The sequence below is a fragment of the Stegostoma tigrinum genome, chromosome 25 (assembly GCF_030684315.1).
Source record: "Stegostoma tigrinum isolate sSteTig4 chromosome 25, sSteTig4.hap1, whole genome shotgun sequence".
Lineage (NCBI taxonomy): Eukaryota > Metazoa > Chordata > Chondrichthyes > Orectolobiformes > Stegostomatidae > Stegostoma > Stegostoma tigrinum.
The window spans coordinates 52,235,943-52,263,102 of record NC_081378.1 but is presented as its reverse complement, the minus strand read 5'-3'; the positions used below and the strand labels follow the sequence as shown (position 1 = coordinate 52,263,102).

General features: G+C 41.3%; 1 protein-coding gene and 1 long non-coding RNA gene across 5 annotated transcripts in view; one reads left to right on the top strand and one right to left on the bottom strand.

Moving 5' to 3' along the window:
- LOC125463059 (cilia- and flagella-associated protein 54-like) overlaps positions 1-27,160 on the bottom strand; it is a 437,943-nt gene that overhangs the window by 6,453 nt on the left and 404,330 nt on the right. Inside the window, exons 63-69 of the mRNA XM_048553715.2 lie at positions 19,939-20,142; positions 17,876-17,971; positions 13,759-13,976; positions 11,269-11,439; positions 9,587-9,693; positions 7,519-7,690; positions 2,617-2,691 (exon numbers count right to left, since the gene is read on the bottom strand). Of these exons, the coding sequence (XP_048409672.2) occupies positions 2,617-2,691; positions 7,519-7,690; positions 9,587-9,693; positions 11,269-11,439; positions 13,759-13,976; positions 17,876-17,971; positions 19,939-20,142 (1,043 nt within the window). The remainder of the gene's footprint in view (positions 1-2,616; positions 2,692-7,518; positions 7,691-9,586; positions 9,694-11,268; positions 11,440-13,758; positions 13,977-17,875; positions 17,972-19,938; positions 20,143-27,160) is intronic.
- Positions 1-27,160, top strand: part of LOC125463061 (uncharacterized) — a 172,379-nt gene that overhangs the window by 28,788 nt on the left and 116,431 nt on the right. For all 4 annotated transcript variants that reach the window (XR_007249747.2, XR_007249745.2, XR_009447238.1 and 1 more), the window contains exon 2: positions 11,276-11,371. This is a non-coding gene — a long non-coding RNA (uncharacterized LOC125463061). The remainder of the gene's footprint in view (positions 1-11,275; positions 11,372-27,160) is intronic.

Below are 27,160 nucleotides of genomic sequence, written 5' to 3'. Positions count from 1 at the left end.
TGTAGGAAATGCTACACTTGCTCCTACACCACCCCCCTTACTCCCAACCCAGGCCCCAAGAAGACTTTCCACATCAAGCAGATGTTCACCTGCATATCTGCTAATGTGCTATACTGCATCCGCTGTTCCCATTGTGGCCTCCTCTACATTGGGCAAACCAAGTGGAGGCTTGGTGACCGCTTTGCAGAACACCTACCCTCAATTTGCACTAAACAACTCCCCCTCCCATTCCACAGATGGCATGTCCATCCTGGCCCTCCTGCAGTGCCACAACAGTGCTACCCAAAGGTTGCAGGAACATCAACTCATATTCTGCTTGAGAAAACCTGCAGGCCTATGGTATCAATGTGAATTTCACAAGCTTCACAATCTCCCCTCCCACTACTGCATCCCAAAACCGGCCCAGCACATCCCCGCCCACCCCCCCCCCCCCAACCTGTCCTTCCTCCCATCTATCCCCTCCTCCCACCTCAAACCCCACCCCCATCTCCTACTTACTAACTTCATCCCGCCCCCTTGACCTGTCCGTCCTCTCTGGACTGACCTATCTCCTCCCTACCTTCCCACCTACACTCATCTTTACAGGCTCCATCCCCGCCTCTTCGACTGGTCTGTCTCCTTTCCACCTATCTTCTCCTCTATGCATCTTCAATCCACCTTCCCCTCTCTCCCTATTTACTCAGAACTCCCTTCCCCTTCCCCATTTCTGAAGAAGGGTCTAGGTCCAAAACATCAGCCGTCCTGCTCCTCTGATGCTGCTTGGCCCGCTGTGTTCATCCAGCTCTATACCTTGTTATCCTAATGAAATAATTATTTGTCTTTGATGTGGTGTCTGGTATTTATAATAGATGTTGGACAATTTAAAACTTTTGAATAGATTTAACAAATAACAATTGCGTTTTCAGATCTAGAGGTCCATCCATGGTGGACCTTGGTTGAATGGCTGTAGAGGTGGCATTGGGATATCAGGAGGCATGGCATGGAAAGGATGGAAGTAACATGGAAGGTGAGGTCCAAAGACTAGAAGTCCCACTGCCTTTCATAAAATGAGCAATAGTCTCAGATGATTGAAGTGGACCTTCAAAGCAGCTTCACCCACTTCTGTGGCCAGCTGTAATGTGGCTCCAGAGGCAGCATGTCCAACTCAATCATATCCCCATTACCCCCAGACAGAAAACTATACACACGATTGTTCCCATTTATATGGTGAAAATCTGCACCGTCCCCACCCCACAAGTGACAAGGTGTGACATATCACTCGAGAGACTTGTGATTTTCAATCTGGAAAGAAAACTTCTAAGATGTAAGCTTATGGAGGGATGCAAGTCAGTTAAAGGCAGAGTAGAGAGTAACCTGTACAAAACATGATGTGTGTTCCTGACAGTGAAACTATTGGCCTGGCAGCATGCAGTGGAAAGATATGGACCCTGTTGTTGGGGAAGTGTTCCAGTAGTGAAGCCTGTTGTCAATCAACAATGTAGCAAGGTAAGAGAAGGTATGACATAAAGTCTCTTGGACAAACTGTGCATTGCTCCACAACTTTCCTTTGGTCAGTGTTTTGTTCCAATTCTTGTTGCATTCCATCGTTACCTTCAGCTCTGTTCAAATTTCTCCCTCCTACTGTTCTTTATTGCTGTGGGACCTCTACTTCTCATCCAGATCCCTTCAACATTCCTTCACATGCTGATTTCTGACTTTACACAGAGTATCTCCACAGGTTCAGTGATATCTCCTGCAGGGTTCACCTTCAGATGTCTGTGACATTCCTTCAGATGGTGTCAGAGGATCCTCCTAACTGGCCAAGGCAGCCGAAATGAAGATGGCAGAGGAGACAGATTTAAAGGTATTCTGCAAGGGACAATGGAAGAGCTCGTTCTACATCCTAAAAAAGCAATGTGATCTTATAGAGAATCTACACAGAGGCATGCCCATGTATCCTGGCTGCCAAAGGAACAAAAACTCAGGTCAAAACCTTTAAAAAGATTAAAATTTTACCACCTAGACACAATGCCAGGTGATAGAAAACCTATTTAAGGAAAAAAGGACAGTGAGGAGTTGAAGACCATGGAATCACCAGAAGGAACCTTGCAATGGGAAATCCAATTGATTATGGTGGAAGGATTTGAGTGAACAGGATAATGTTTTTCTGAATGGACAATGCAAGATTCATCCTAGAGAAACAGGGAGAAGAAATCCTGTTAAAGTCGAACCATCACTATCTGAACAATGGGCTGAGAATGGGAGAGACCACACCCAGAACTCTGTACGTAATTTTGGCCTCCATAATTTAGAAAGGATATACTTTTATTAGCAGCAGTTGGTTTACTAGACTAGTCCCTAAGATGAGATATTTCTGAGGACTTATATGTTTGGAGCTAACTATAGAACCCCTTCTGGCAATGTTGATGACTTCAATTCATACAGTCGAATTGGAGGATACAGCAGGAAGGGAACTTTTTACTCTAATATGGCTCAGCATTCTCAATGGATAATGGTTCTCATGGAAGCTGTTAGTAAAGCTACCATTTTCTTTGAAGCAGAGAAACACTGCCAAATCTGAAAATGAATTCCTGAAATAATTCCTCATAACAAATAACTTTTTTTTGGTGACTGTACCTCTGTCTCAGTCTTCGTTTCTGATGCAGGAACAAACAATTCTTTTATTTCTTTGCATAACTGCAAAACCATATCCTATAAAATAGATGGAAACATTTAAAAGTTGTCAACTTGTGCAGAATGTTTACTATCCAATGTAATAAAACCACTGCATATCCTGGAGAGCTGAAACAAAAACAGAAATTGTTGGCAAAACTTAGCAAGTGTAGCACCATTTGCAGGAAGAAAACAGAGTTAACGTTTCAAGTCCGGTGACTCTTCATTAGTTTCCATGACTTAGATGAGGGGAGCAAAAGCATGGTGGCTAAATCACAAATGAAGCAAAACAAGTGGGCAAGTATGAAGAGAAACAGAAGTTGCTCGAAAATCTCAGCTGATCTGGCAGCATCAGTGAAAAGAAATCAGAGTTAATATTTCAGGTCCAGTGACCCTTCTTCAGTACTGTTCCTGAATACAGCATCCACAGTTCTTTCTGTTTTTAAGTAGGAAAGTATGTTGTGAAGAAGACAAGGTTGATTGAGTGGGCAGAAATCTGAAAGATTGCGTATTGAAATTTTACATGCAGCCTGATCAGAGATGTTTTAGCAAACTTTGTTTTAACTGACACCTTATGAGCCAGCACTCTCAATAAACGAGCAAAAACTATATATCCGAAAAACCAGACGTTTACTCTATTACTGCATTATTCTCCATGATGCCTGAGTAGTCAATTGTAGGTGTGAGTGAGAAGATTCTCTACTGGTATGTTTTATGTAAGGCAAAGTTGAATTATTATTTATGATTTATGCTGTAAATAAAGTATAACAATGATGTATATACCCCCTGCATAACATTTCAGATACTTAGTTTGTGCTTTTTTTTTTACATTGATTATGTGGACCTACTAACATATTTGATCATCTGGCACATTCCTGGTCCCATATGTACCAGTTAATAAAAGGTATGTTGCATTACACACCTCCTGGACCAGGCAGGATTTAAACCCCCACCTCCTGGCTAAAAGGTAAGGATACAACTACTGTGACACAAGAGCCCAATGAATTGAGTATATTGTTGGAAAATGTGAAGTTGTTCACTTTGGTAAGAAGAATAAAAAGAAAACAGTATTACTTAGATGGAGAATGACTGCAGAATTCAAAGGTTCAGAAGGATTTAAGTGTTCTGGTGCATGAGTCACAAAAAAGTTGAAGGTACAATATGTCATTAAGAACGCTAATGAGACACTATCCTTTATTATGAGAGGAATTGAACAGAAAAGTTATTATGCTTCTGTTATATAGGAAATTGGTAAGAGCACATACACTGTGTGCAACTTTGGTCTCCACATTTAAGGAAAGTCAAATGTATTGAAAATGGTTCAGAAAAAAACTATAAAATTGATACCTGGAATGAGTATGTTGTCTTATTAAGATAGGTTGGATGGGTTGTGCTTGTTTCCACTGGAGTTTAGAAGAGTGAGGGTGGGTTACTTGATTGTAGTGTACAAGATCCTGAAAAGTCTTGATAATGTGGACAGGAAAGGATGTTTCTCTTGTGGGTCAGTTCAAAACTTAAGAACACTGCTTTAAAGTTAGGGGTTGCCCCTTTAAGGACAGAAACGAGGAGAATGTTTTTCTCTTAGATGACTGTGCTACTTTGGAACTCGGTGGCTCAGAAGGCAGAGGAAGGTTCCAAGAATATTTTTAAGATAAAGGTGAATAGATTCTTGTTAGGTAGAAAATTCATGTGTTATTGGGAGTAGATGGGGATGTGGAATTTGAAACACAAAAAATGAGCTACAATCGTACTGAATGGTGGAGCAGGCTTAAGTGGCTGAATGCTCTATTTCTGCTCCTATTTTGTATGTGTGTAATGTACTGGGAGATGCTAGGGCCTTATTTTTCTAAACACGAGTCAAAGTGATATGATTGAAAATAAAATCTTAGCCTGTGTTTGTTTTGAAAAATACCTTTTTGTTTCAACGGATAACATTCTAAAATAATAAAATGAACCTGTAAATGTTTCAATTTTGATTGTTTCTTGATTCATTTCTAGGTTTTATATTTCTATATTTTCCAATTGCCGCAGTTGTATCTTGGGTATGAAGTAGGTACAGTAAAATGGATGCAACCCAACATTTGTTGACTGCACTTAACTTGTCAGCTGTTGCTGCATTGTTCTTAAGATCTTTTTTGGTGGTTACTGGTGTATGCATTAATTTAAATGCTAAAATGAGGGTCCTGTGCCTAAAAATTGACTTATTTCCCAATATAGAAATGGATTGGCTGAGTCTTGACCAAAAATTCATTGCTGTAATTTTTTGCTGAGTTGAACTGGGAACATAATTCTTGCAAGATCCTGCAATCAGTCACAGAATTCTTTTCCAACAGTTTTGGAAGGTGGATATTTGGGTTTGGTCAGTCTAAGGCTAAGTCATGCAAGTGAGTGGTGGAGGCAACGAGAAAGGCGGTAACAGGCTGCACTTGGCTGGAGGAGGACTGACACCAGCAGACTATATAGGAATGGGATCTCCTACCTTAGCTTTGCAATATATCAAGAAGCTCCATTCTTCTGGGATTCGAGGCCTGATCTCTGCCATGTGCTGGATCAGAAATTACAGCATCAGAACATCTATGCACTGCCTGAGGCACCTGTGATCCAAATTTTCAAATACACCTTTAGGCTGAGGACGACAGTTCCTGCCACGTTGTGGGAACTCTGACAAATACACAATGTGGGACAGGCCAGGTGTACTCAGCCAACCATTCTGGTTTTGCCTTTAACAGCAACTGCAAACACAGGTATGCTTGCAGACTGGTGGGATGTGAAAAGGAGACGCCAGGATGAGGAAAAGGCATGCAAGGTGAGCCCATGGGACTGGGAGTGTTCCATAGCAAGGCAAGAAACTCTGTTCCAAAAAGGTGCTGCTGTGGGAATCTCCAGGCAGTTAGGGGTTGAAGAAGTCCTGAAAGTCAGCAGGTGCAGTAAAGCATTGGGGTTAGGGATTAGAAAAGTCCTTGGGAGCAGTCTAGAGCAATGGGAGGTTCGACAAAGTCCTGAGAGCTGTTAATAATTCAATGCAGCCAAGAGTGGGGTAAAAGAATCTGACATTTACCTGACAGCTGAAAAGTATTGCACTTCAAAGAAATCCAGGGTCAATGTCAGCTTAATGAAGCTTGCTGTCTGCATAAGAGCTGGAATTGCATCCACAAGTAAGTGCTGGAGTGTAAAATTTGCAATCCTCTACACTATAGTTTCAGGGGAAAGAATTGAACCACCAGGACGTGAACAGTTATTTAAGCAGTTTAAAGCTATATCTTTGAAAGTGACGAGTTAGAATCCCCTGTAAAGGAAACAAATGTTTATAGAATGTTGAACAGTACGGCACAGGAACACGCCTTTTCTCCCACAATGCTGTGCCAAACATGACACCAAATTAAACTAATCCTTGCATATTCATATGCTTATATAAAAGCCCCTTAAACACCCCTATTGTATGTCCCTCTACTGTAACCCCTGGCAGCATATTCCAAGCATCTGCCACTCTCTGCGTAAAAAAAACTTGCCTGGCACATCTCCTTTGAACTTTTCCCCACTTGCCTTAAATGCATGCCCTCTAGTATTTGACATTTCAACTCTGGGAAGAAGATTTTGACTGTAAACCCTATCCATGCCTCTCTTAATTTTATATACTTCTATCAAGTCTCCCCTCAACCTCCACCGCTCCCACGAGACAACCCTAGTTTGTCTAGCCTCTGTTTTATAGCTCATACCCTCTAAACCAGGCAAAATCCTGGTAAACCTCTTCTGTACCCCCCTCCAAATCCTTCCTGTAATCTGGCAACCAGAATTGAATGCACTAAGTGTGGCCTTTCAAAGTTCTATAAAATTGCAACATGACTTCCCTACACTTGAACTTATTGCCACAACCAGTAAAGGCAAGCATGCTATATGCCTTCTTTACCACCCTATCTACTTGAATGGCCACTTTCAGGGAGCTATGGACTTGGATCCTCCAAGATCCCTCTGTACATCAGTGCTCTTCAGGATCCTGTCATTAACTGTATACTTTCCCTTAACATTTGATCTTGCAAACTGCAGCACCGCGCACTTTCTTACATTAAACTCCACTTGCCATTTCTCCACTCATATCTGCATCTGATCTATATCCGCTGTATCCTTCGACAACCTTCTACATTATCTACAGCTCCACCACTGCCTGCAAACTTACTAACCTACCCATCTACGTTTTCATCCAAGTCATTTACATAAATCACAAACAGCAGAGCTCCCAGTACGGGTCCCTGTGGAACACCACTAGTCCAGCAGAAAAACATCCTTTTACCACTATCCTCTACCTTCTATGGGCAAGCCAATTCTGAATCCAAATGGCCAAGTCACCATGGATACTATGCATCTTAACCTTCTGCATGAATCTACCATGAGGGGTGTTGTTGAAAGTCTTACTAAAATCTATGTAGATAACATCTTCTGCTTTCAAAAAGCTCCTCACAAAATAAGTTTTCAATTATCTGTCTGACCACATTCCTAATCAGTGCTGCAGCTTGTGTATATCTTCTCATGCTCATGGTGCCAACAGTCTAAGTGGAGACTGTTGTTCTCTCAGTAGTCCCAGCTATTCTACAGTGGTAGCTTGCCTTCATGGCTTAATCTGGATAGAAAATAGTCAAATGTATCTGTATTAACATGGTTAAATACTAAATGGGCACATGTAGTTTTTTTTAAGACAAAGCAGTATGCTTCACCAGTAGAGTGATTTTGCTACCTCTCTTGGAAATGATAATCATGGTCATTTATACAGCATTATCACCAGTATTATCAATTTCACAGGTAATATAACTTTATGATATTAACAACATGTTAAGAAGTAGCTTTGTTATTCTAATGCTTGTTTTGACTTACTTCCAGTGTCGCAGGTAGTTTTCTAACATTTGTTGTAGGTTCATTTTGAATATACTTTTGCTTCAGTCTGTTGTGGGTGTACTGCAATGAAGTGGACAGTGCATATTCTGGTTGCAAATATGCCTCAGCCTTTTGTTTTAATGCAGAAAGCTTTCTGTGTAATGCAAGAAGTCTAAAAAAGATGAGGAAACACAAACTATGAGAGGCTGTGGGAACAAATGATGGTTAGAAACATTTACTTGCGTAAACCTAGGCTATAACTCTATTTAGCCCAATTCCCATCGGAAAGTCTCATTTCCTTCATGTTCAAATCTTCAGACTCACCACTACCTTCCCTGACAATATGAAGAGAAAATGGTGAGGGCGAGAAGCTAATCAACTTCTCTGCCTTCATAATTTATACTGTTAAGTTCTTCTAACAACATCCTCAATAACAGTGAGACTACTTATTTTTAATAAAGCCTCAAGTGTCTAGAGACAGTAGTTATTAAAACAAATTACTAGTATAATTTTTGTGACACTACCAGCAAACATTGTCCATTCCATAACCAATAGGGAAGAGATGTTTCCATGTCATAAGCTCCTGACCAGAAATATGACCAAACATCACAAGCTTTATTGCCGTCTTGACCCAGGCAGACAGGGCCCTGTGGTCACTGTTCCCTGATGGGTTTTACCCAACATTTGCCTTGCAGATTCACAGAATTATTACAGGGCTGAAGAAGCCCATTCAGCCCATTGAATCTCTCAATTCTCAAAATGAGAAAAATGACCCCTGTCTTAACACCATAATTCTGCATTTTGTGTCTATTTAAATAACCGTCTAATGCCCTCTTCAAAGCCTCAATTAAACCTACCTGTACCACTCTACTACTACTAAACAGTTCATTTGTTACACCTCATTTGATGCCCTGATTCTGGAGCCCCACTACATCTGGAGTCATCTCAAAAGTTAAGATTTAATCAAAGTATGCAAAGTTCCCAGTTTCCATACCTGATGTTTTCGGGTTAATAGAATACACTGACCACATTTCCAAACTTAAAAAGAGCAACTGTTTGTTACAAATAAATAAAATTTGACACAGGTAAACAAAACTGTGAACTATCAGCATGTAACTCCATTACTTAAACTGTAACCACCTTTTCAAGTCCACTCACAGATAAACATTGACATAACAAAAACATTGGTGTTACGAGTGGAAGAAAAAAATCTAGGAAATACAGATCAATAGCATCAGTCGGCAGGCATTGATATGGTGTTCCTCTTATTTCACAGGATCTTCTATTCTTGGATCCACTTTGGCCAGATTCTGTCACTTCTTCACAAGATGCTCAGGGTGATTGGTCCACTAATTACAAAGTCTCTTTGTTACCAATTATAGGCAACAGCTTACAGAATATAGCTGACTTTCTTCGGGCTCCCAATACTTTTACAGCAGAGACACAGGCAGATGAACTACTCTTCTAAGAGTCTTAAGGCTTCTCACCTTCTTTGGTAAACCCCTAATATGAATCACTCAATGTGCGTGTGTGCAACCCAGACACACACACACCCTCTACCACTGCTTACACAGCAACATCGTAAACGCAATGCACAACGAGTTACTTAAAAGATTCCTCCCAGTTTATTTGCTTGGGCTAGGGAGGCAATTTTATGATTCTTTTCCAAGTCTGCTGGATTCTGACAGGCTTTTTTTTTTCAGTTCAAACAACTCTTAAAGTTTAGAAACTCTAAAGACTAACATATTTTGGCTGTGGTTACTAGTTCCCCTGAATTAAGAGTTTGATTCTCCTTCTAAACTCCTGACTCTTGTGAACTAAGATTTTGAACCTTCAGTTCTGATCAAAGCTAAATTAAAAGCTTCCTATTCTGTTGTAAACTTAACAAAATAAGCTTTCCATGTACTTCCAGGCACTTGACTGCAGTCATATACTTTCTTGAAATTGATGCACTTAGGTCATCGTCGTCCTAACATCCACCTGCATCTACATTAAAATCCAAATCTCAATATACTGTGTACATATTACATTCCCTTCATGACAATGTTTACAAAAATATATCTAATACCGTTTTAAATGAATCCATTTATATCCACAGGAAGCATTAGTTAATGTACTTGTCTTGAGGCTGACCAGCGTGACCGGTTTCACATTGTACGCAAACATAAGTAAAATCTGAAAAAAAAATTTAAATGTTCTAATTTTTTGTGTCCTCATTCGTAGATGATATTTATATTATAACTTTTAAAATCCTGTTTAAAATCTCTGCAACCACTCATCTTACACTAGTGAATTAGGTTCTTGTATTTCCCTACCAGCTTCATAGTCTTACATCATACCCCATGTCCACACGGTGCAGATTGCCATTCAAATTACATTTTGGGACATTTATCTAAATGGCCTAAAAGGACTATTATGTTAGTCTATACAGAGATATTACTATGAAGTTGTAACAGTCTACAAAAAGCCATTTTGGTTCCTGCTTGGAGAAGAACAACTTCGCATGTTAAAGAATGTCAATTTATTTAGTATATCCTAATGCTTGTGACACCCTTTCACCACTACCCTCTGCCTTCTCTGGGCAACCACATGGCCAAGTCACCATGGACACCATGCATCCTCATCTCATATACTTCAGTTAAATCAGCATTATTCTTCTAAACTACAGTGGGAATGAGCCAAGCTGTCTAAGCTACATACCATACTGACTGTGCTAAAAATTAAACCAGAAACTAAATCAAGATCAGTAGCCAGGCCTGCAGATTGATGCATTTGCTCATGCTAGAAGCTACATATGTAAATTCTCAGGACCTTGCTTTAATGAGGATAACATACATCTCCCCTATTTCAAAAACAGGGATCATGGAGGCAGCCAAACTCTGCTGCATCCCCAGAGTAACACTCTGGTAAATCAAAATCTACCCCTGGTTTTACAATCATTTACAGTTAACCATTCTTGCTGCATGCCAATGTTAATTGTTCTGTGCTACCAAGCAACTAGTTGCTAAATTTGTTCAAAACCAATCTTATTCCGGCCAATGGTAGTGCCACACAACATGATGGAGGATATCCTCAATGTGAATGTGGGGCTTTGTCTCCAAACGCCCTGTGTGGTCTTCACTCTTACTTGTCCTATCATGGACAGATGCATCTTTGACAGGTTGACTGGTGAGGATGAGGACAAGCATGTTTCTGCTCTCATTGATGCACTCAAGACCTTTTGCAAACCTAGTTTATCAACTATGTCCTTTAGGATTCAGCCAGCTCAATCAGTAGTGGTGTTACTTGAGCCACTCTTCTCAGAGTGCATTCTATTTACTTGCCATACTTAGCACTTCCTCCAAGGGATGCTCTAAAGGGAGGAGTACTGATTCATCAGTTACTTTGGTGTTAGGCATTTTTGAAAAGTGCTATCAAGTGTGTTAACAGTTAAGCTATCTGACGGTGGACTGACTAAGGCAAGTGCTTTACTGTTCACCTGCTGCCTTCCTAGACTTGGTGTGATCTTCACCCAGAAATAACTTTTTATTCCAATTTCCAACGGTCCTAGCAGATTACTCTTGTTCTACCTACACAATGACTCCAAAAATGGACACATAAATTGTTGTGCAAATAGTAAATGGATACTTAAATTTTTGTGCACGTAGTAAATAATTCATGTCACATTACCACAAATTTGATGCAATTTTCTGTATGAAACTCCAGGGCCTAAAACTGTGTTTGATCCATCTTGTTTAATATTCTTATTACCTTATAGGCTTCACAACTTGGAGGAGGTAATGCCAGAGCAGGAAGGTACCATTGGACCCGTAGCTCTTTGTCTGTAGAATGCACTGCCACACTTATCTGAGGGGTAAGTTGACCAACAAAACTGTCCATCGGTGTTGTCAGCATATATTCTCCAAAGACACTTGTATAAATCTTCAACATAACATAGTAATAAACATAAATTAGTAAACATTGATGTCTCCGCTTGTGTTTGAAATTTAACAATAGAAAAATGCCAAAGCAGTGACATTAAATATAGTTGTTGATAGTTTTAAAACCATTAATTTAACCTCATAGACTGAAAACAAATTCTGGAAATCACTGAGCAAATAGTTGACTGAAAAATATGTTTATTCATCAAAATCATGATGGGAAACTGGATACCGATATAACGTCAGAAAATTTAAGAGCTGCTACAATTATGATGTGTAACTTTGTAAATATATATGTTCAGACCTTACAATCTGTGGATAGTCAGAGACCAGACGTACTCCAAATGATGTACATTAGGACTGTTGGGATGGACCAGTTTTGTGACATGAAGTTTAAACATCTGCTCTGGACCCCTCTGAAGAAGTCCCCAGCTATGGGTTAGAGTCTGAGATGTCATATGGTTCCAATTAACCTGGACATTTCGCTATGGGAAGTTAGAGGAAATATAAATTGGCCTAACTCCTGCCCAATCACTCATACTTTGTACCCTCCCAAAGACAGCCAACTCCCCACCATACCGAACACAGACAATGGCTCCACCCACACTTGATCCACACTCCCCTCTGCATCTTACCCTGCCCCCACCCCTAACTGACCCAACTCCCTCAAAATCTCTACCTACATCCACAGGATCTAACCAAAACTGACTATCTATGCTCAAGCACCCCTCCCCCCTACCCCCCAACATCAAACCTGAGCTGAGACTACCCTCCCAACTTTGGACCTGACACCCTAATACTGTCCTGACTCCATCCAGCCCCTAACCACAACACTTGGCCAGATATGACAAGACCCAATCTAGCTCCCTACTCACCCATTCTGCCTCACCATCTTTCCACACTACACACCCTATCATACTACCCCCTTACCACCCAACCACCTTACCCACTTATCTGACTCAAGCTCATTCACTAACATACTGAAAAGCTGTTTAAGTATCCCATAGTTTTGTAATGTATAAGTGAATAAATGAATTGATCAGATTATGGCAGTTAATGGTGTAAAGAGGGCATAGTTTGATTTTCCCAACTACACTGAGATTCAGCTGGATAAAAAGTATATTGCACATTTCAGATACCTGTGGCATCAGACATTGGTGCCATTAATACCTGGGACACAGTTTTAAAAAAAAAGGTATGACAGCAGCAATCTGATGGTGATGGATATTAGGCATGAGGTGGCGTGGATCGGGGGTCGGAAAGGGTGGGGGTTAGAGTGGGGTAAGGGCTGGGGGAATCTTATATCTTTAATCTGTATTTTTAAATGGTGGCCATCATTTGGGATCCCCTGTTGGGTCTTCCAGTCAGCTCATCTCTACATCCCCAGCCTTTACAGATCTTTCGGGATTGCCCACTCCAATTTCTAATCCAGTGCTTCCCAAGAACCAACAATTAGATGGGTTCACAGAGACAGCAATCCTCCCAACTCTCTGCACTTGACCTGGGAGTAAAAGTCCAGGCCACAGTGTTCAACTAAATCTGCTGATTTGAAACAATCTCCTCAAATGAGGACAAGAAGGGGAGGCAATACCCTAGTGGTATTATGACTGGACTGTTAACATCCTGGGGACCTGGGTTCAAATCCCACTATGGCAGATGGTGGGATTTGAATTCAATAAATATCTGGAATTTAGAATCTAATGATGACAGTGAATCCATTGTCGATTATTGAAAAAACCCATCTGGTTCACTAATGTCCTTCAGGGAAGGAAATTTGTTATCCTCGCCTGGTTTGGCCTACATGTGACTCCATATCCACAGCAAAGTGGTTGGTTCTTAACTGCCCTCTGGGCAATTAGGGATGAGCAATAAATGCTGCCTGGTCAACAATGCCCTCATCCCGTGCACTGAAGTCACTTTTAGCAGTCTGCTGTCTGTGAGCTGAGAGTATGTAGGAGACCGGGGTGGGTGGCTGTTATTGTGCAGAGGTTCTGTACTAATGAATATGAATGCCCAGGTTGAAGTCCTACTTGTTTCAAAGGTGTACAGTAACATTTCTGACCAGGTTGATGAAAAAGACTTACAATAGACTGGGTTACACAAAAGAATAACTAGCCTTATATCTGTGCGGCCTGATGTCATTGAGTCTGCCTGCGCAGCAATCACTTAAAATTAAACTGTAAAAAATAACATCACAGGAAGTGCTGATCGGCAGCTAGGTTTTTATTTATTGACCTGTACTAAAAATTTATATAGCCTTTGTAAGCCGTTCTATCTCTTTGGAAAATTCACTATAAATTATTACAAACATAAACTTTACCTCAGGCTGGAATTGCGAGTATGTGAAAGTGCCATCAAAAATTTCATACAGGATTATAGGAATAAGCTCAGCACAGCAAGTATTTTTATATGTAGGTAGGTAGTTCTTTAAAAATGAATGCATTAGTCCCAGGCGTGGACAAAGATCTGTGTCGAACACAGGTGTATGAGCTCCATCCCCAAAATCTTTTATAGCACACTTCAGGAAATCTGTATCAACTGAAACAATATATTTATGAATTAAATTTTAAAATACAAGTAAAGTTTCTCAACCATTCATAACTAAAGATCTTTTACTACTGAACTATCAGCTTGCAATGTACCTATTTAGGATGTTTGATGCGCGGTGGTTGAATCCCTGTCAGGAGGAACTGAGTTCAAGTCCCAGATAATAAAATGTGAGGCTGGATGAACACAGCAGGCCCAGCAGCATCTCAGGAGCACAAAAGCTGACGTTTCGGGCCTAGACCCTTCATCAGAGAGGGGGATGGGGTGAGGGTTCTGGAATAAATAGGGAGAGAGGGGGAGGCGGACCGAAGATGGAGAGAAAAGAAGATAGGTGGAGAGGAGAGTATAGGTGGGGAGGTAGGGAGGGGATAGGTCAGTCCAGTGAAGACGGACAGGTCAAGGAGGTGGGATGAAGTTAGTAGGTAGGAGATGGAGGTGCGGCTTAGGGTGGGAGGGAGGGATGGGTGAGAGGAAGGACAGGTTAGGGAGGCAGAGACAGGTTGGACTGGTTTTGGGATGCAGTGGGGGGAGGGGAAGAGCTGGGCTGGTTGTGTGGTGCAGTGGGGGGAGGGGACGAACTGGGCTGGTTTTGGGATGCGGTGGGGGAAGGGGAGATTTTGAAGCTGGTGAAGTCCACATTGATACCATTGGGCTGCAGGGTTCCCAAGCGGAATATGAATCCCACCTACTCCAGAGGTGTGTCATAACATCTTTGAGTAGGTTGTTTAGAAAATATGTACAGTACGCTCATGATTAGTGTCAACTGCAACACTTCTGGTCCTGCAACAAATCTTTACCCTGCACACATTAATAACTGATTTTATATTCACCAGTCACTTTGAACTAGCAACATACAATAACAAATGAGTAAAATAAATATTAAATGTAGGGAAGCAGATGCTGTTATAATTGCTAGACTGCACATTCACATTGTTAGGCTAACTCTTGGGTTTAGGCTTGAATTTGCCAAGAAATTCCATTCCTTGCCAAGTGTGTATAAACTAAACAAATTGAATCACCTTCTCAAGCTGCTGCAATACATGTGTGCAGATATATTTACATTGCTGTCAAGAAGGGAGTTCCAAATTTCTGGCACAGTGACAGTTAAAGGAAAGATGATACTGCTCCAAATCAGGGTAGATTAGATTAGATTCAATTCCCTACAGCATGGAAACAGGCCCTTTGGCCCAACAAGTCCACACTGCCTCTTGAAGCATCCCACCCAGACCCATTCTCCTATAACCCACACACCCCTGAACACTATGGGCAATTTAGCATGGCTGATCCACCTAACCTGCACATCTTTGGACTGTGGGAGGAAACTGAAGCACCTGGAGGAAACCAACGCAGACATGGGGAGAATGTGCAAACTCCACACACACAGTCGCCTGAGGCTGGAATTGAACTCAGGTCCCTCATGCTGTGAGGCTGCATGCCAGCCACTCTGCTGCCCTGTACAGTGTGGTTGATGGTGGAGTTCCTCTGCTGCTCTCCCTCATCTGGAAGGTAGAGATCACTGATTCAAAGGTGATTGTGTTTTAGTGAAAACAGCTGTCTTAAAGAGAGTGGAGCTGATAATGATTGGGATGCAATGGCAAGCCATACATGGAAACTGTTGAACGTGATCTTGGATTTAAAGGAAATGTAAGTAGCTAGGGACCTAGAGAGTGGTCATGAACCTAAAGCAGTTGGAAGTTCCTTCCTTCGCAGAGAGAAGATTAAGAGGAGACTTAGAATCATAGAATTATGCAGTACAAAAGGAGCCCTTTGGCCTATCAAGTCTGTACCACCAAAACTGTACTAAATCTACACCAGTACCTCTTACTAGTACTAGGTGCGTTGCCTTGAATGTTATGAAATTTCAAGTGCTTATCCAAGTACTTTTTAAAGATTGAGGTTACCCACCTCAACAACCTTCCCAGACATTCCAGAACCCCTATTGCTGATGTGAAACTCACTGGTCTGTAATTCCCTAGTTTATCTCTACCACCTTCTTGAAAAGTTGGACCATAGTGGCTGTCTGCAGCCGGCAGTGAGAGACTGTCTGTGTGTCAGTGAGTGAATCCTTTGCACCTGTGTGTGCAAGTGAGTCTGTGAGCCAGATGCAACATTATCCCTTCCCTCCACAAAACCCTATCCACACACTGGGCCAGGAGAGGAAGAATAACCAGGATCCAACAAAGAAGAATCTAAACATCACCTGCTGAAATTCCATCAGCAACATCCTGGAGGCTACTATTGACCAAAAACTGAATTGAACTCAATATATGAATACTGTGGTTACAAGAACAGGGCATAAGCTAGGAATCTGGCAACAAGTAACTTACCTTCTGTCACCAGAATTCTGTCTACCATTTCTAAGGAAGACTGTACACTCTCCTGGATAGTCAGCTTGACAAACTGAGGATGCTTGATACTATCCAGGACAAAGCAGCTTTCTTGATTGGCACTGCATCCACCACTTTCAGCATTCACTCCCTTCACCACCAATGTACTGTGCAGCAACAAGATGCAGCACAACAGCCTACCAAGCCTCCTTCAACACCACATTCCAAACACAAGACCTCTACCACCTGGTCAGCAAGAGCAACAGATGCATGAGCATTTTTAAGTTCTTCTTATGATCTGAAATGTAGTGAAAATATTGAAAAGACAATTAGATCTATACTTGAATAAGAAGAATTTTTAAAGGGATGTTGCCAAAGAGCGGCAGTTAGAAAGCTCTTCCAATGAGCCAACAAAAGCACAATGAGCTGAATAGTTTCTTTAGAGTATTTATATGGATGGCAATGTTTGGGACAGAATGGCAGTCAGTTCATGGAACAAACAGTTTGGCCAGCTAAGATGGAGACTGAAATCACAGAGGATGAGGAATATTTTAGTGGGGAGGTTGAAGGAGGAAGGTGGGCTGGGAAACAGAAAATTGGGCTGTGAGATTAAAGAGCAAGAACTTTAAGAAAAGGCAAAGTATCAGAAGAATATCAGTGTGATTAGGTGCAAAGGGCTAAAAACACTATTTCAGAAGCTTAGGAAATGCAGGTGCTGGAAATCCGACCGGGGTAAGAGCTTGTTCAAGGCAAAACCATCATTGCACAATGAGCCACATCTCAAAAAAAGCCGGTGATAACTCAACCATTTATGATAATCTAAAAGCCTCTGTCCCTCTTGAAGTGCCATCATTGTGCCATAGAATGAAGGGAGAGGTAAAGAAGAGACCTAGAAAGGCCAAGGGATAAAACCAATCTAGTTATAGAACGATCAGAGATAATGGGAACTGCAGATGCTGGAGAATCCAAGATAACAAAGTGTGGAGCTGGATGAACACAGCAGGCCAAGCAGCATCTTGGAGCACAAAAGCTGACGTTTCAAGCCTAGACCCTTCATCAGAAAAGGGGGATGGGGAGAGGATTCTGAAATAAATAGGGAGAGAGGGGGAGGCGGACCAAAGATGGACAGAGGAGAAGATAGGTGGAGAGGTGAGTATAGATGATGGCTTTGCACCACTCTTGCATAGCTCACACAGCTGTGCACACAATTTCCATACCTAAGCATCCATGGGATTAACAATAGGCAATGAGAACTGTGGGGTTACAAATTGATGACTAGTAAAGGAACCAAACAGAATGAACTTATACCTGGTTTATGACTCCTATGTTATTAGAAAGAGAAAAATTTAGTTTGATGAATCCATGCTACAATTCTAATGGTTATGACAAGACATTCACAGAAAAACAGATCAAGCCAAAACCAAATTAGAAAAATATTGTGTATGAAATCAGTTGAATTCAAAATAGGCGTTGAAGATATTTATGGATTTGCTCTTTTAAATATGGAATCTGCAGATTGTTCATTCATCAGTAGATATTGTGAGACTATGTGTTTCCATCAACCTTCATGCATTTGAGCCTCAGAAGGTTCAGTAAAAGGAATCTTGGGATCAGGGTAGTCTGGCCCTTCGCCGTTCACATTTTCAGCTGTACTTCGAACTAGGAAGAGGTAAACACAATGAATTTATTATCAGATTATCAACTATGTTTTCAAATAAAAAACAATGCTATTTATTGTAAAACGTATTAATTATCCTTCCCAGAAATTGCACATTCTTGATAATCTAGCCAACCTGTCTGATATTCCTTTATGTTTGCCACTGGTAAGTCGCTTAAAGTGGTCTGAATTACAACCAAATGAGAAGAGATTAAATAGCTCATCTTTCAGGCTCTTCAGTTGGTCACAACAAATGTTTAAGTTCTTCGTATTGTGAGATTATAATTCTCTCTGATTAAAAGGTGGTTAACAATTTTTACTCTAAAGCAGTAAGGAGCATCTGCAGTTCCTACTATCTCTGAAACTCTCCCATTAAATTACGTTTCGCCTTCATAGCTCCTGGCTTGATTGAGAACTTCCCTAATATCCATTTAAATCTGTCCCTCAACTTGCTTTGTCGTTCACTAAGATTATGGCTGACCTGATACACTTCACATTCCCATCTACCCCTATAACTTCTCACTCCCTTGCTTGTAATAATCTATTTACTTCTGCCTTAAAAATATTCAAGGACTCTACTCCTACTGCCTTTTTAGCAACAGAAAATAACCCACTAAGAGGAAAAAAAATCTCATGTCTCTCTTAAATGAGGGACTCTTTATTTTTAAACTGAAGTTCTCACTGCACAGTTGCAAGTTGCTATTTGATTGCAATTAATGCTGTTTAAGGTCTTTGTAGATGGCGCAACTCCACTCATTAATATTTCAGTCACAATTTTATCAAATTCAACAAGCTGGAGGGAAAACTCAACAGGAAAGCAGAAAAATTAGGGTAGGTTCTTGTTGGGTTCAGCTCACTGCTTGCTTAGCAGGACCTCCACATTGGACACCAGACATCAACACCTCAGGGCACATTTTATTGTCAGTGTTCATACACACCCCACGTCCATGTATATTGGCATTCAACATGTGCCAGCCTCTGTGAATCCTACGATCCACTACAGGATGTTTCTGCACCAATGACTGCCACTGAATGCTGCAGCAAGGACATTGTGCACTCAGGGACACATACTTTGCTCGTGAAGTAGACTAGGCTGCACGTCTAGTCTCTTCACGTGATCATAGCACTCACTCAACTACCTGCAACCTTCCCTTCCATCGCCTTTTTGTGCTTTGTCCCTCTGTCAAAGATGATAACCTCATGTGATTACTTTCTATGCGTGCTCTTTAGAGTAAACGCAAAGCTAGGAAGCTTTGGTTGTCATCAGGCCTCAGTCAATTTAAGTGAGATATCCTATACTGAGGGGATCCCAGCACAGTAAGTCAGGAGCAGCCCCCATTACGAGACCAGGACAAGCTGGGGCATTCAGAGTCAGGATTCTCTCCTCATAAGGAGCGAGGAACTGAATATCAGGCGGCTCATCACCTGTATTAACTCCTTCTGTTCTATTGCAGACTCCTTTCCTCCTAGAATGAGACAGCAAGACAGGTGTTATGGAGGGAATGTGTGTGGCACAGCTATTATTGTTGGTTCAGGTGGAGATGTCCTGAGTGAGTGAGTAGGTTGCACACAGGGCATGCGGGTCGAGGCAAGTAGGATGTTGCAAGCAATAGTGAGATATATACAGCACGAGCTTTAATGGAGTTGACTTCCCAGAGCAGCTGAGGTTGCTAGGAAAGTTCCACGTTCTATACCTCTCCCCTCTCCTGAAGTGTGGTGACCCTTGGGTTAAACTACTGTCAGTTGTCACTGTCTCACTGAGACAGTGACCCAATGCAGTAATTGTACCTTTACTAGTTATATTTATCAATTTTTCTTTTGTAAATTGGTTTTAGGTTTTAACAAATTTGAAATTGTATAACTCTCCTGAAGATGTTCAGAAAATCATGAGTATCACATCACAAATTGCTGCAGTCACTTGGGCTCTTTCTTTGTCAAATACATAGAAAACAACTTGCAGATATCTTACTTGGAAGTAGATTGATGTTATAGAGCCTACGGAGGTGGTTATTGTAATTGAGAAACTGGACGGAGTTCAGTGATTGTGCAACCTTCCTATATGATCGCACGTAATTTGGAGTTCCATTTTGTGCAACATGTTTGGTCCCCTGTTCCTCCTTTTCCACTTTTTCTCCTTGTATGGTGGTTAAGATTGGCAAAAATTCATCATTTTCTGCAAGGTTATGAGCAACAAAAATAACATCTTATAAAAAGAGCAAATTTAAATTTTGCACACGTTTGATTGTTGTAAATGTTTGATTTCATTTTATACAGTATTTATTTAAGATCTGTCAAAATAGTTTTGGAAAAGCATTGCTGCTTAAAATATGAGGGATGAACAGGCCAAGGAACTACAGGCCATTGGAAAATGTTCTGATGAGCAAAATAAATCATTATTTACAAAGACAGTTTAGATTTCTTAAAGGTCTGGTCCAAATGTGAGTCCAGACTCTCAGCAAAGTGATTCACTCTCAGCCGCCCTCTGGGCAATTAGGAATGGGCAGTAAATGCCAGTGTCACCCACATCCCATGAACACATTTTAAAAAGGCTGGAATACTACATATACAGTAAACTTCTTTATTATTCAGCTCCTTTAGGACAAGTAGTGTGTCAATTGATCAAATGTTTCAGATAATTAAGAGGTCCACATAATTAATGTAAAGACACACTGTATGTAATAGAAACATAATGCAGGGGATATAAACATCACTATTACACTTTATTTACACCATAGATCACATAAATAATATTGCAACTTTGCCTTAAATAAAACATAATGGCAGACAGTCTTCTTACTCACACCTTCAACTGACTACTCGGACATTGAGGTAGACTATGATATTTGAGGAAAAATTGATTCGAAATTGAACCAATGTTGATACTTCATGTGGCCATCTGATTGAACAACATGCATATTTACACTGAGATAAATAAATTTAAATACTATAATAATTGGACAGAATAACGCAGTAAACTTTGCGGTATTTGATATATAAAATATTTGTTGGTTTATTGACAGTGCAAGTTCATGAGATGCCTGTTAGACAAAGTTTGCTGTCATTCTTTTGTTAAAATTCTCTTGCTGGACTTGAGAATCATTGGATGGGCCAGCATTTATCACTTGTCCTAGCTGCCCTTGAGAAGGTAGTAATGAGCTGCTTCCTTGAACCGCTGCAGTCCCATGTCTGATGATTGCTTTCAAGACTAGACAGGACGCAGAGGATATTTAAGAAAATGTTTCTATGAATGCTATTTTTTAGCCACAAAAGAAAACTGGAGGAAGCTGAGGAGAGAATTAAGTGAGGAGGCATAAAATTGTGAGGGACCTAGATATTGTGGTTAGGAACGGCATATTTCCATAATCGGAGAGATCAATCCCTGGAGGCATGAATTAAAAGTAACTGGCAGAAGGATTAGAAAGGAGTTGAACAGAATGTTTTTTGTCCAGAGGCTAGTGAGGTTTGGAACTTACTGCCACATTGTATGGTACAGAAAGAAACAATGGAGGCATTTAATAATAACTTGGATATGCACTTGAATTGCTATAACCTAGAGCTGTGAACTGAGGGGAAAATGTGGAATTAGGCCTACACAGATATGATAAGACAAATAGATAATTTTGTTTGGTCGGGGTGGGGGCGGGTGGTGTGGGTGTCACTGGCTTGGTCAGCATTTATTGCCCAGCCCTAATTGCCTCGAGGGCAGTTAAGAGTCAACCACACTGTTATGGATCTGGAGTTACTGTAGGCCCAACCGGGTAAGGCTAGCAGTTTCTTTCCCTAAAGTACATCAGTGACTAGACGGGTTTTTACAGCAATTGGCAATGGTTACATGATTGCCATGAGGTTAGCTTTTTATTCCAGATTTTTCTTGAATTCAAATTTTAACTTAGTGGAACACATGTGTAGTTAGCAACTTTAGGAGGAAAAACAATGACAAGGTATTACTTAAATTGTAGTTGATTGGGAAAGGTTGATCTACAAAGGGATCTGAGTGCCCTTATATTTATGATCACAAATTAAGAGTGCACGTTGGAAGATAATTGGCATGTTTGTCTTCATTGCAAGAGGACTTGAGTACCATTGTACAGGCCTTGCTCACATTACACTTGGAGTAATGTGTGCAGTTTTGGTCTCCTTAACTAAAAGATATTTTGCTATAGAAGGAGTACAGTGAAAATTCACCGGACTAATTCCTAGGATGGCAGGTTTGTCATGTGAGGTATATAAGCGGACTGGGCTTTTACACATTGGAGTTTAGAACAGTGAGAGGAGATCTCATTGAAATGTATAAAATTTAGATGGGCTGGCCACAAGGATGATATTTACCTTGGCCTGGATGGTGGTTGGAGTGTTAACAGCCTCAGGATATGGGGTAGAATATTTTGGACTGAGATGAAGATAAATGTCTTTACTCAGAGGGTGTTGAATTCTCTATCATGGAGGGATGTGGATACCAAGTCACTGAATATGTTTAAGAAATAAACTAGATAGATTTCTAGATGTTAAAGATATTCAGAGTAGGGGAAGAGAATGGGAATATGGGTATTGAAATAATGATCAGCCATGGTCATACTGAATGGCAGAACAGTTTTGATGGGCTGATTGGACTACATCTGCTGCTATTTTCTATTTTTCGATGGCACCCAACAATTATTTCAGGATTCTAATTCTGGTCTTCTGCTACAGTCACAAGTAATGAGTTCATCAACACGGACATTTCTATTAAACACACATTATTCAACGGGGTAAATAGTGCCCTGCAAAGAGTACGCTCAGTTAATTGGAAGCTCATCATGTAAAACTCAATAGACTCCATGTAACTTCTAAAAATATCATGTTGACACTGTAATTGATGTTTCACTGTTATTTAATTTGAATTTGACCTTGTGTAGTCTAAATAACTTGTATGTTTTGTTTAGATTGGCCTATATAGTCTGGAAGTATAAAATATTCTAATTATTTTCATAAGTGTGAGCATGAGTGATTTTGCTGAGATGGATAAGATCAGTGTGGAAATGGGATACAAGATAATTAGAAGAATTTAATCCATTAAATAGAGATTCAGTGATGTAGTGGTAATGTCGAGTATGTTCAAATCCTACCACAACAACTGTTGGAACTTAATTTCAATTAATAATTCTGGAATTGAAACTTGGGCTAATGGTGACCATTAACACCATTGCCAGTTGTAAGTAAAAACCCGTCTGCTTCATTCATCCTTTAGGAAAGGAAACTTGAATCTTGAGTGCCCTCTGAAAAGCCCCAGTAAGCTCGGCAGTTGTATCAAGTCAGTGCAATGCCTAAAGATAGGAATGCAACTGGATGGACCCAGCAAGAACCAAGACAATCAAAAATGACAATGACAAACCAGCATTATTAACCCTCCAAAATTCTTCTGAAAAACATCTGGGAGTTTTTGTCAAAATTGGGAGAGCTATCATACAAACTGGACAAGCGACAGCGTGTCATTGTCATTCTCACTCGTTCTCACTATATCACATCTTACACACAGTATAACTGACACTACCATAACCAGGCCTGAAATGGCAGCATAGTTGTATACTGTCAGGAGAGCGTGGCCATGGGGATCCTCAGCATTTACTCCATGAAATCTGACAGCATCGGGCCAACATGGGGAAGGAAGCTTTCCACAGATTGTTTCCCTCTCACTGCTTTCAACCCACTCCTCCATGTTGATCACCAGTATCCATTCCCAAGTTTAGTTGCCCTTGAGAAGGTGATGGCGAGCTGTATTCTTGAATGCTGCAGTCCACATGTTGTAGATGGACCCATAATGGCCTTAGGGAGGCAGTTCTAGGATTTTGACCCAGCACACTAGCAATATATTTCGAAGTTGGGTTGGAGTGGTTTTAAGGGGAACTAGGAGGTGATAGTATTCTTATGTATCTGCTTTGCTGTCCTTCTGACTGAAAGTTGTTGTGGGGTTGGAAGGTGCTGTCTAGGGAGCCTTGGTGAACTTATGCAGTAAAGCTTGTGGATAGTACACACTACTGAACATCAGTGGTGAAGGGAGTGGATGCTTGTGAATATAATGCCAATCAAGCAGACGTCTTGTCCTGGATGGTGCTCAGCTTCTTGAGTGTTGCTGGAGCTGCACCCATCCTGGCAAGTTGGGAGTATTGCATCACACTCCTGGCTTGTGCCTTGTAGATGGTAGACAGGGTTTGGGGAGTCAGAATATGAGTTACTCACTACAGGATAGTCTCTGTCCTGCTTTTGTAACGTTTTTCTGGCTAGTTCAGTTCAATTTCCTTTCAAAGGTAACCAGCAGGATACTGATAGTGGGTGATTCAGTGATGGTAATGCCATTGAATGTCAAGGGTTCAATACTTGCAATGCCCGTACTGATTCAAGAAGGCAGCTCGCTGCCAAACTCTCAAATGCACTTAGGGATAGGGATTAAATACTGGTCAAGATAGTGATGCCTACATCCCACAAAAGAAATTTTTAAAAATTCCACAACTTCAGAACGAATCCACAGTGGTCAGATTTGGGAAATGCTTCTGTTGCACACTGTTACTTCTTATGCTTTCTTTCAATTTCTGAATTCTTCACTAGCAGTGATAAGAAATAAGCACAGTACATATGTTCAAAGATGACAGTTGGGAACATTATCCAATTTCAGGTCAAAAAGGTAAAGCAGAAATAGGAAGCCAAGATAAATTGGGATGAATGTTGTTGATAGGGAGAATGGCCTGACCCCAACAGAAAATACATGTCACCAGGCTGTGTGATTGGCTAGCAAACCTTCCATCTTAATGACATGGGTGGCATCCCATTGAGATGCTTCACAAGAGTTGCCCTTGTATTCCAATTGGCAGTTTGGCCGAAAAGATGTCAGCCTAATCTGAAGCAGCCTACAGTTTAGCAGCTGGTAGGCAAGAAGATGGTGTGAAAAGTTCCAATGCCGAGTAGAGTCATAGAGGTTTACAGCATTTATCTTAATTAAACTCCATCTGTCATTTCTCAGGCCCTTTGGCCCAACTTGCCCATGCTGCCCAGTTTTCACAATTCAAACTGGTCCCATTTGTCTGCATTTGATCCATATCCATCCATACCTATCCCATCCACGTACCTGTCCTAATGTTTCTTAAATGATGAAATTGTACTCACTTCCACCACTACGTCTGGCAGCCCATTCCAACATTCACCACCTGTGTGAAAAAAATGCTCCTCTGGACCCTTTTATATCTCTCCCCTCTCACCTTAACCTATGCCCTCTAATTTTAGACTTCTCTATCATAGGAAAGACTGCTGGTTATCTACTTTACCTATGCCTCTATATACCTTTATAAGGTCACACCCCAGTGTCCTAAACGCCAGGGAAAAATGTCCCAGCCTATCAAACCTCTTCTTATAACTCAAACCTTCCAGTCCAAGTAGCATCCTAGTAATTTTTTTCTGCACTCTTTCTAGTTTAATAATACTTTCTATAGTAGGGTGACCAGAGCTGTACGCAGTTCTCCAAATATAGCCTCACCAACGTCTTGTACAGCATCAACAAGACATCCTATCTCCTATACTCAGTGCTGTAACTGATGAAAGCCAGCATGCTGAAAACCTTCTTCACCATCCTGCCTACCTGTGACTCCACTTTCAAGCAGCTATGAACCCTTACCCCTTGATCTCTTTGTTCTATAATATTCCCCACAGCCGTGAGTTGTCTTACCAAAATGCAATATCCTGCATTTATCTTAAGTAAACTCCACCTGTCATTTCTCAGCCCACTAGTCCAGTCGATCAAGATTTTGTTGTGTTTCCAGACAGTCATCTTCACTATCCTGGATCCTGTGAGATTTAACCTTACATCCTACCATGTGGTACCTTGTCGAAGGCTTTGCTAAAATCCATGTGGACAACTCCTACTGCACTGCCCTCATCTACTTTAATGGTCACTCCTTCAAAAAACTCTTGTGAGACATGATTTCCCACACACAAAGCCATGCTGACTATTCCAAAGGAGACCTTGCCTGTCCAAATGCCCGTAGATCTTTCCTCTCAGAATCCCCTCTAACAACTTACCTATCTTAGTTTACACAGTATGGAGCTGGAGGAATGCAGCAGGCCAGGCAGCATCAAAAGAGTGGGAAAGTTGATGTTTCGAGTCAGCACCCTTCTTCAGAAATGGGAAAGGGGAAGGGAGCTTGGAAATAAATAGAGTTGTGCTGGGGAAGATAGGTGAGATGGTGATAGGTGAATGCAGATAGGGAGTGGTGGAGATTGGGACAGGTAGAACTGATAGGTGGGCGAGAAGATGGACTGATTTTGTCATGTCAAGGAGGCGGTGATGAGAGGGAGGGTTGGACTTGGGCCGAGGCCGGGGGTGGGGAGATTTTAAAGCTGGTGAATTCTATGTTTAGGCTATCGGACTATAGGCTCCCAAGGCAGAATATAGGTGCTGCTCTTCCAGTTTGTGTGTAGTGTCATAGTGGCACTAGAGGCGGCCCAGGATGGACATGTCACCCAGGGAGTGGGAGGCGGAGTTAAAATGGTTGGTGTGGTCGTTTGACAGAGCGCAGATGCTCTACGAAACAGCCTCCGAGTCTTCGCTTGGTATCACCGATGTAGAGGAGGCCACATTGGGAGCAGCGGATACAGTAAACAAAATTGACGAATTTACAGGTTAAGCCCTGTCTGATATGAAAGGTTCATTTTGGGCCTTGAGTGGAGGTGAGGAGGGAGGTGTAGGGGAAGGTGTAGCACTTCCTACAGTTGCAGGGAAAAGTGCCGGGTGTGGTGGAGTTAGTGGGGTTTGTGGAATGGATGAAGGAGTTGTGGAGAGAGCAGTTTCGAGAGAAGGCAGTTAGGGGTGGGAGGGAAATATATTTTTGGCTGTGGGCCCCATTTGTAGGTGGCGGAAGTAGCAGACAATAATATGCTGGATGTGGAGGTTAGTGGGGTGACATGTGAAGGCAAGGGGAATTCTGATTTTATTTCTGTTGTGGGGAGGAGGTGTGAAGGCAGAAGTGAGGGAAATAGATGTTAGGCTCACTGGTCTGCAGTTCCCAGGCACTTCCCTAAAACCTTTCATAAATAATTGCACAGCATTAGCCACCCTCCAATCTTTGGCATTTCACCTGTGGCTTTATTGATACAAATATCATTGTTAGGGGCCCCACAATTTTCTTCCTAGCCTTCCACAAAGTCCTGGGTACATTAATCAGGTC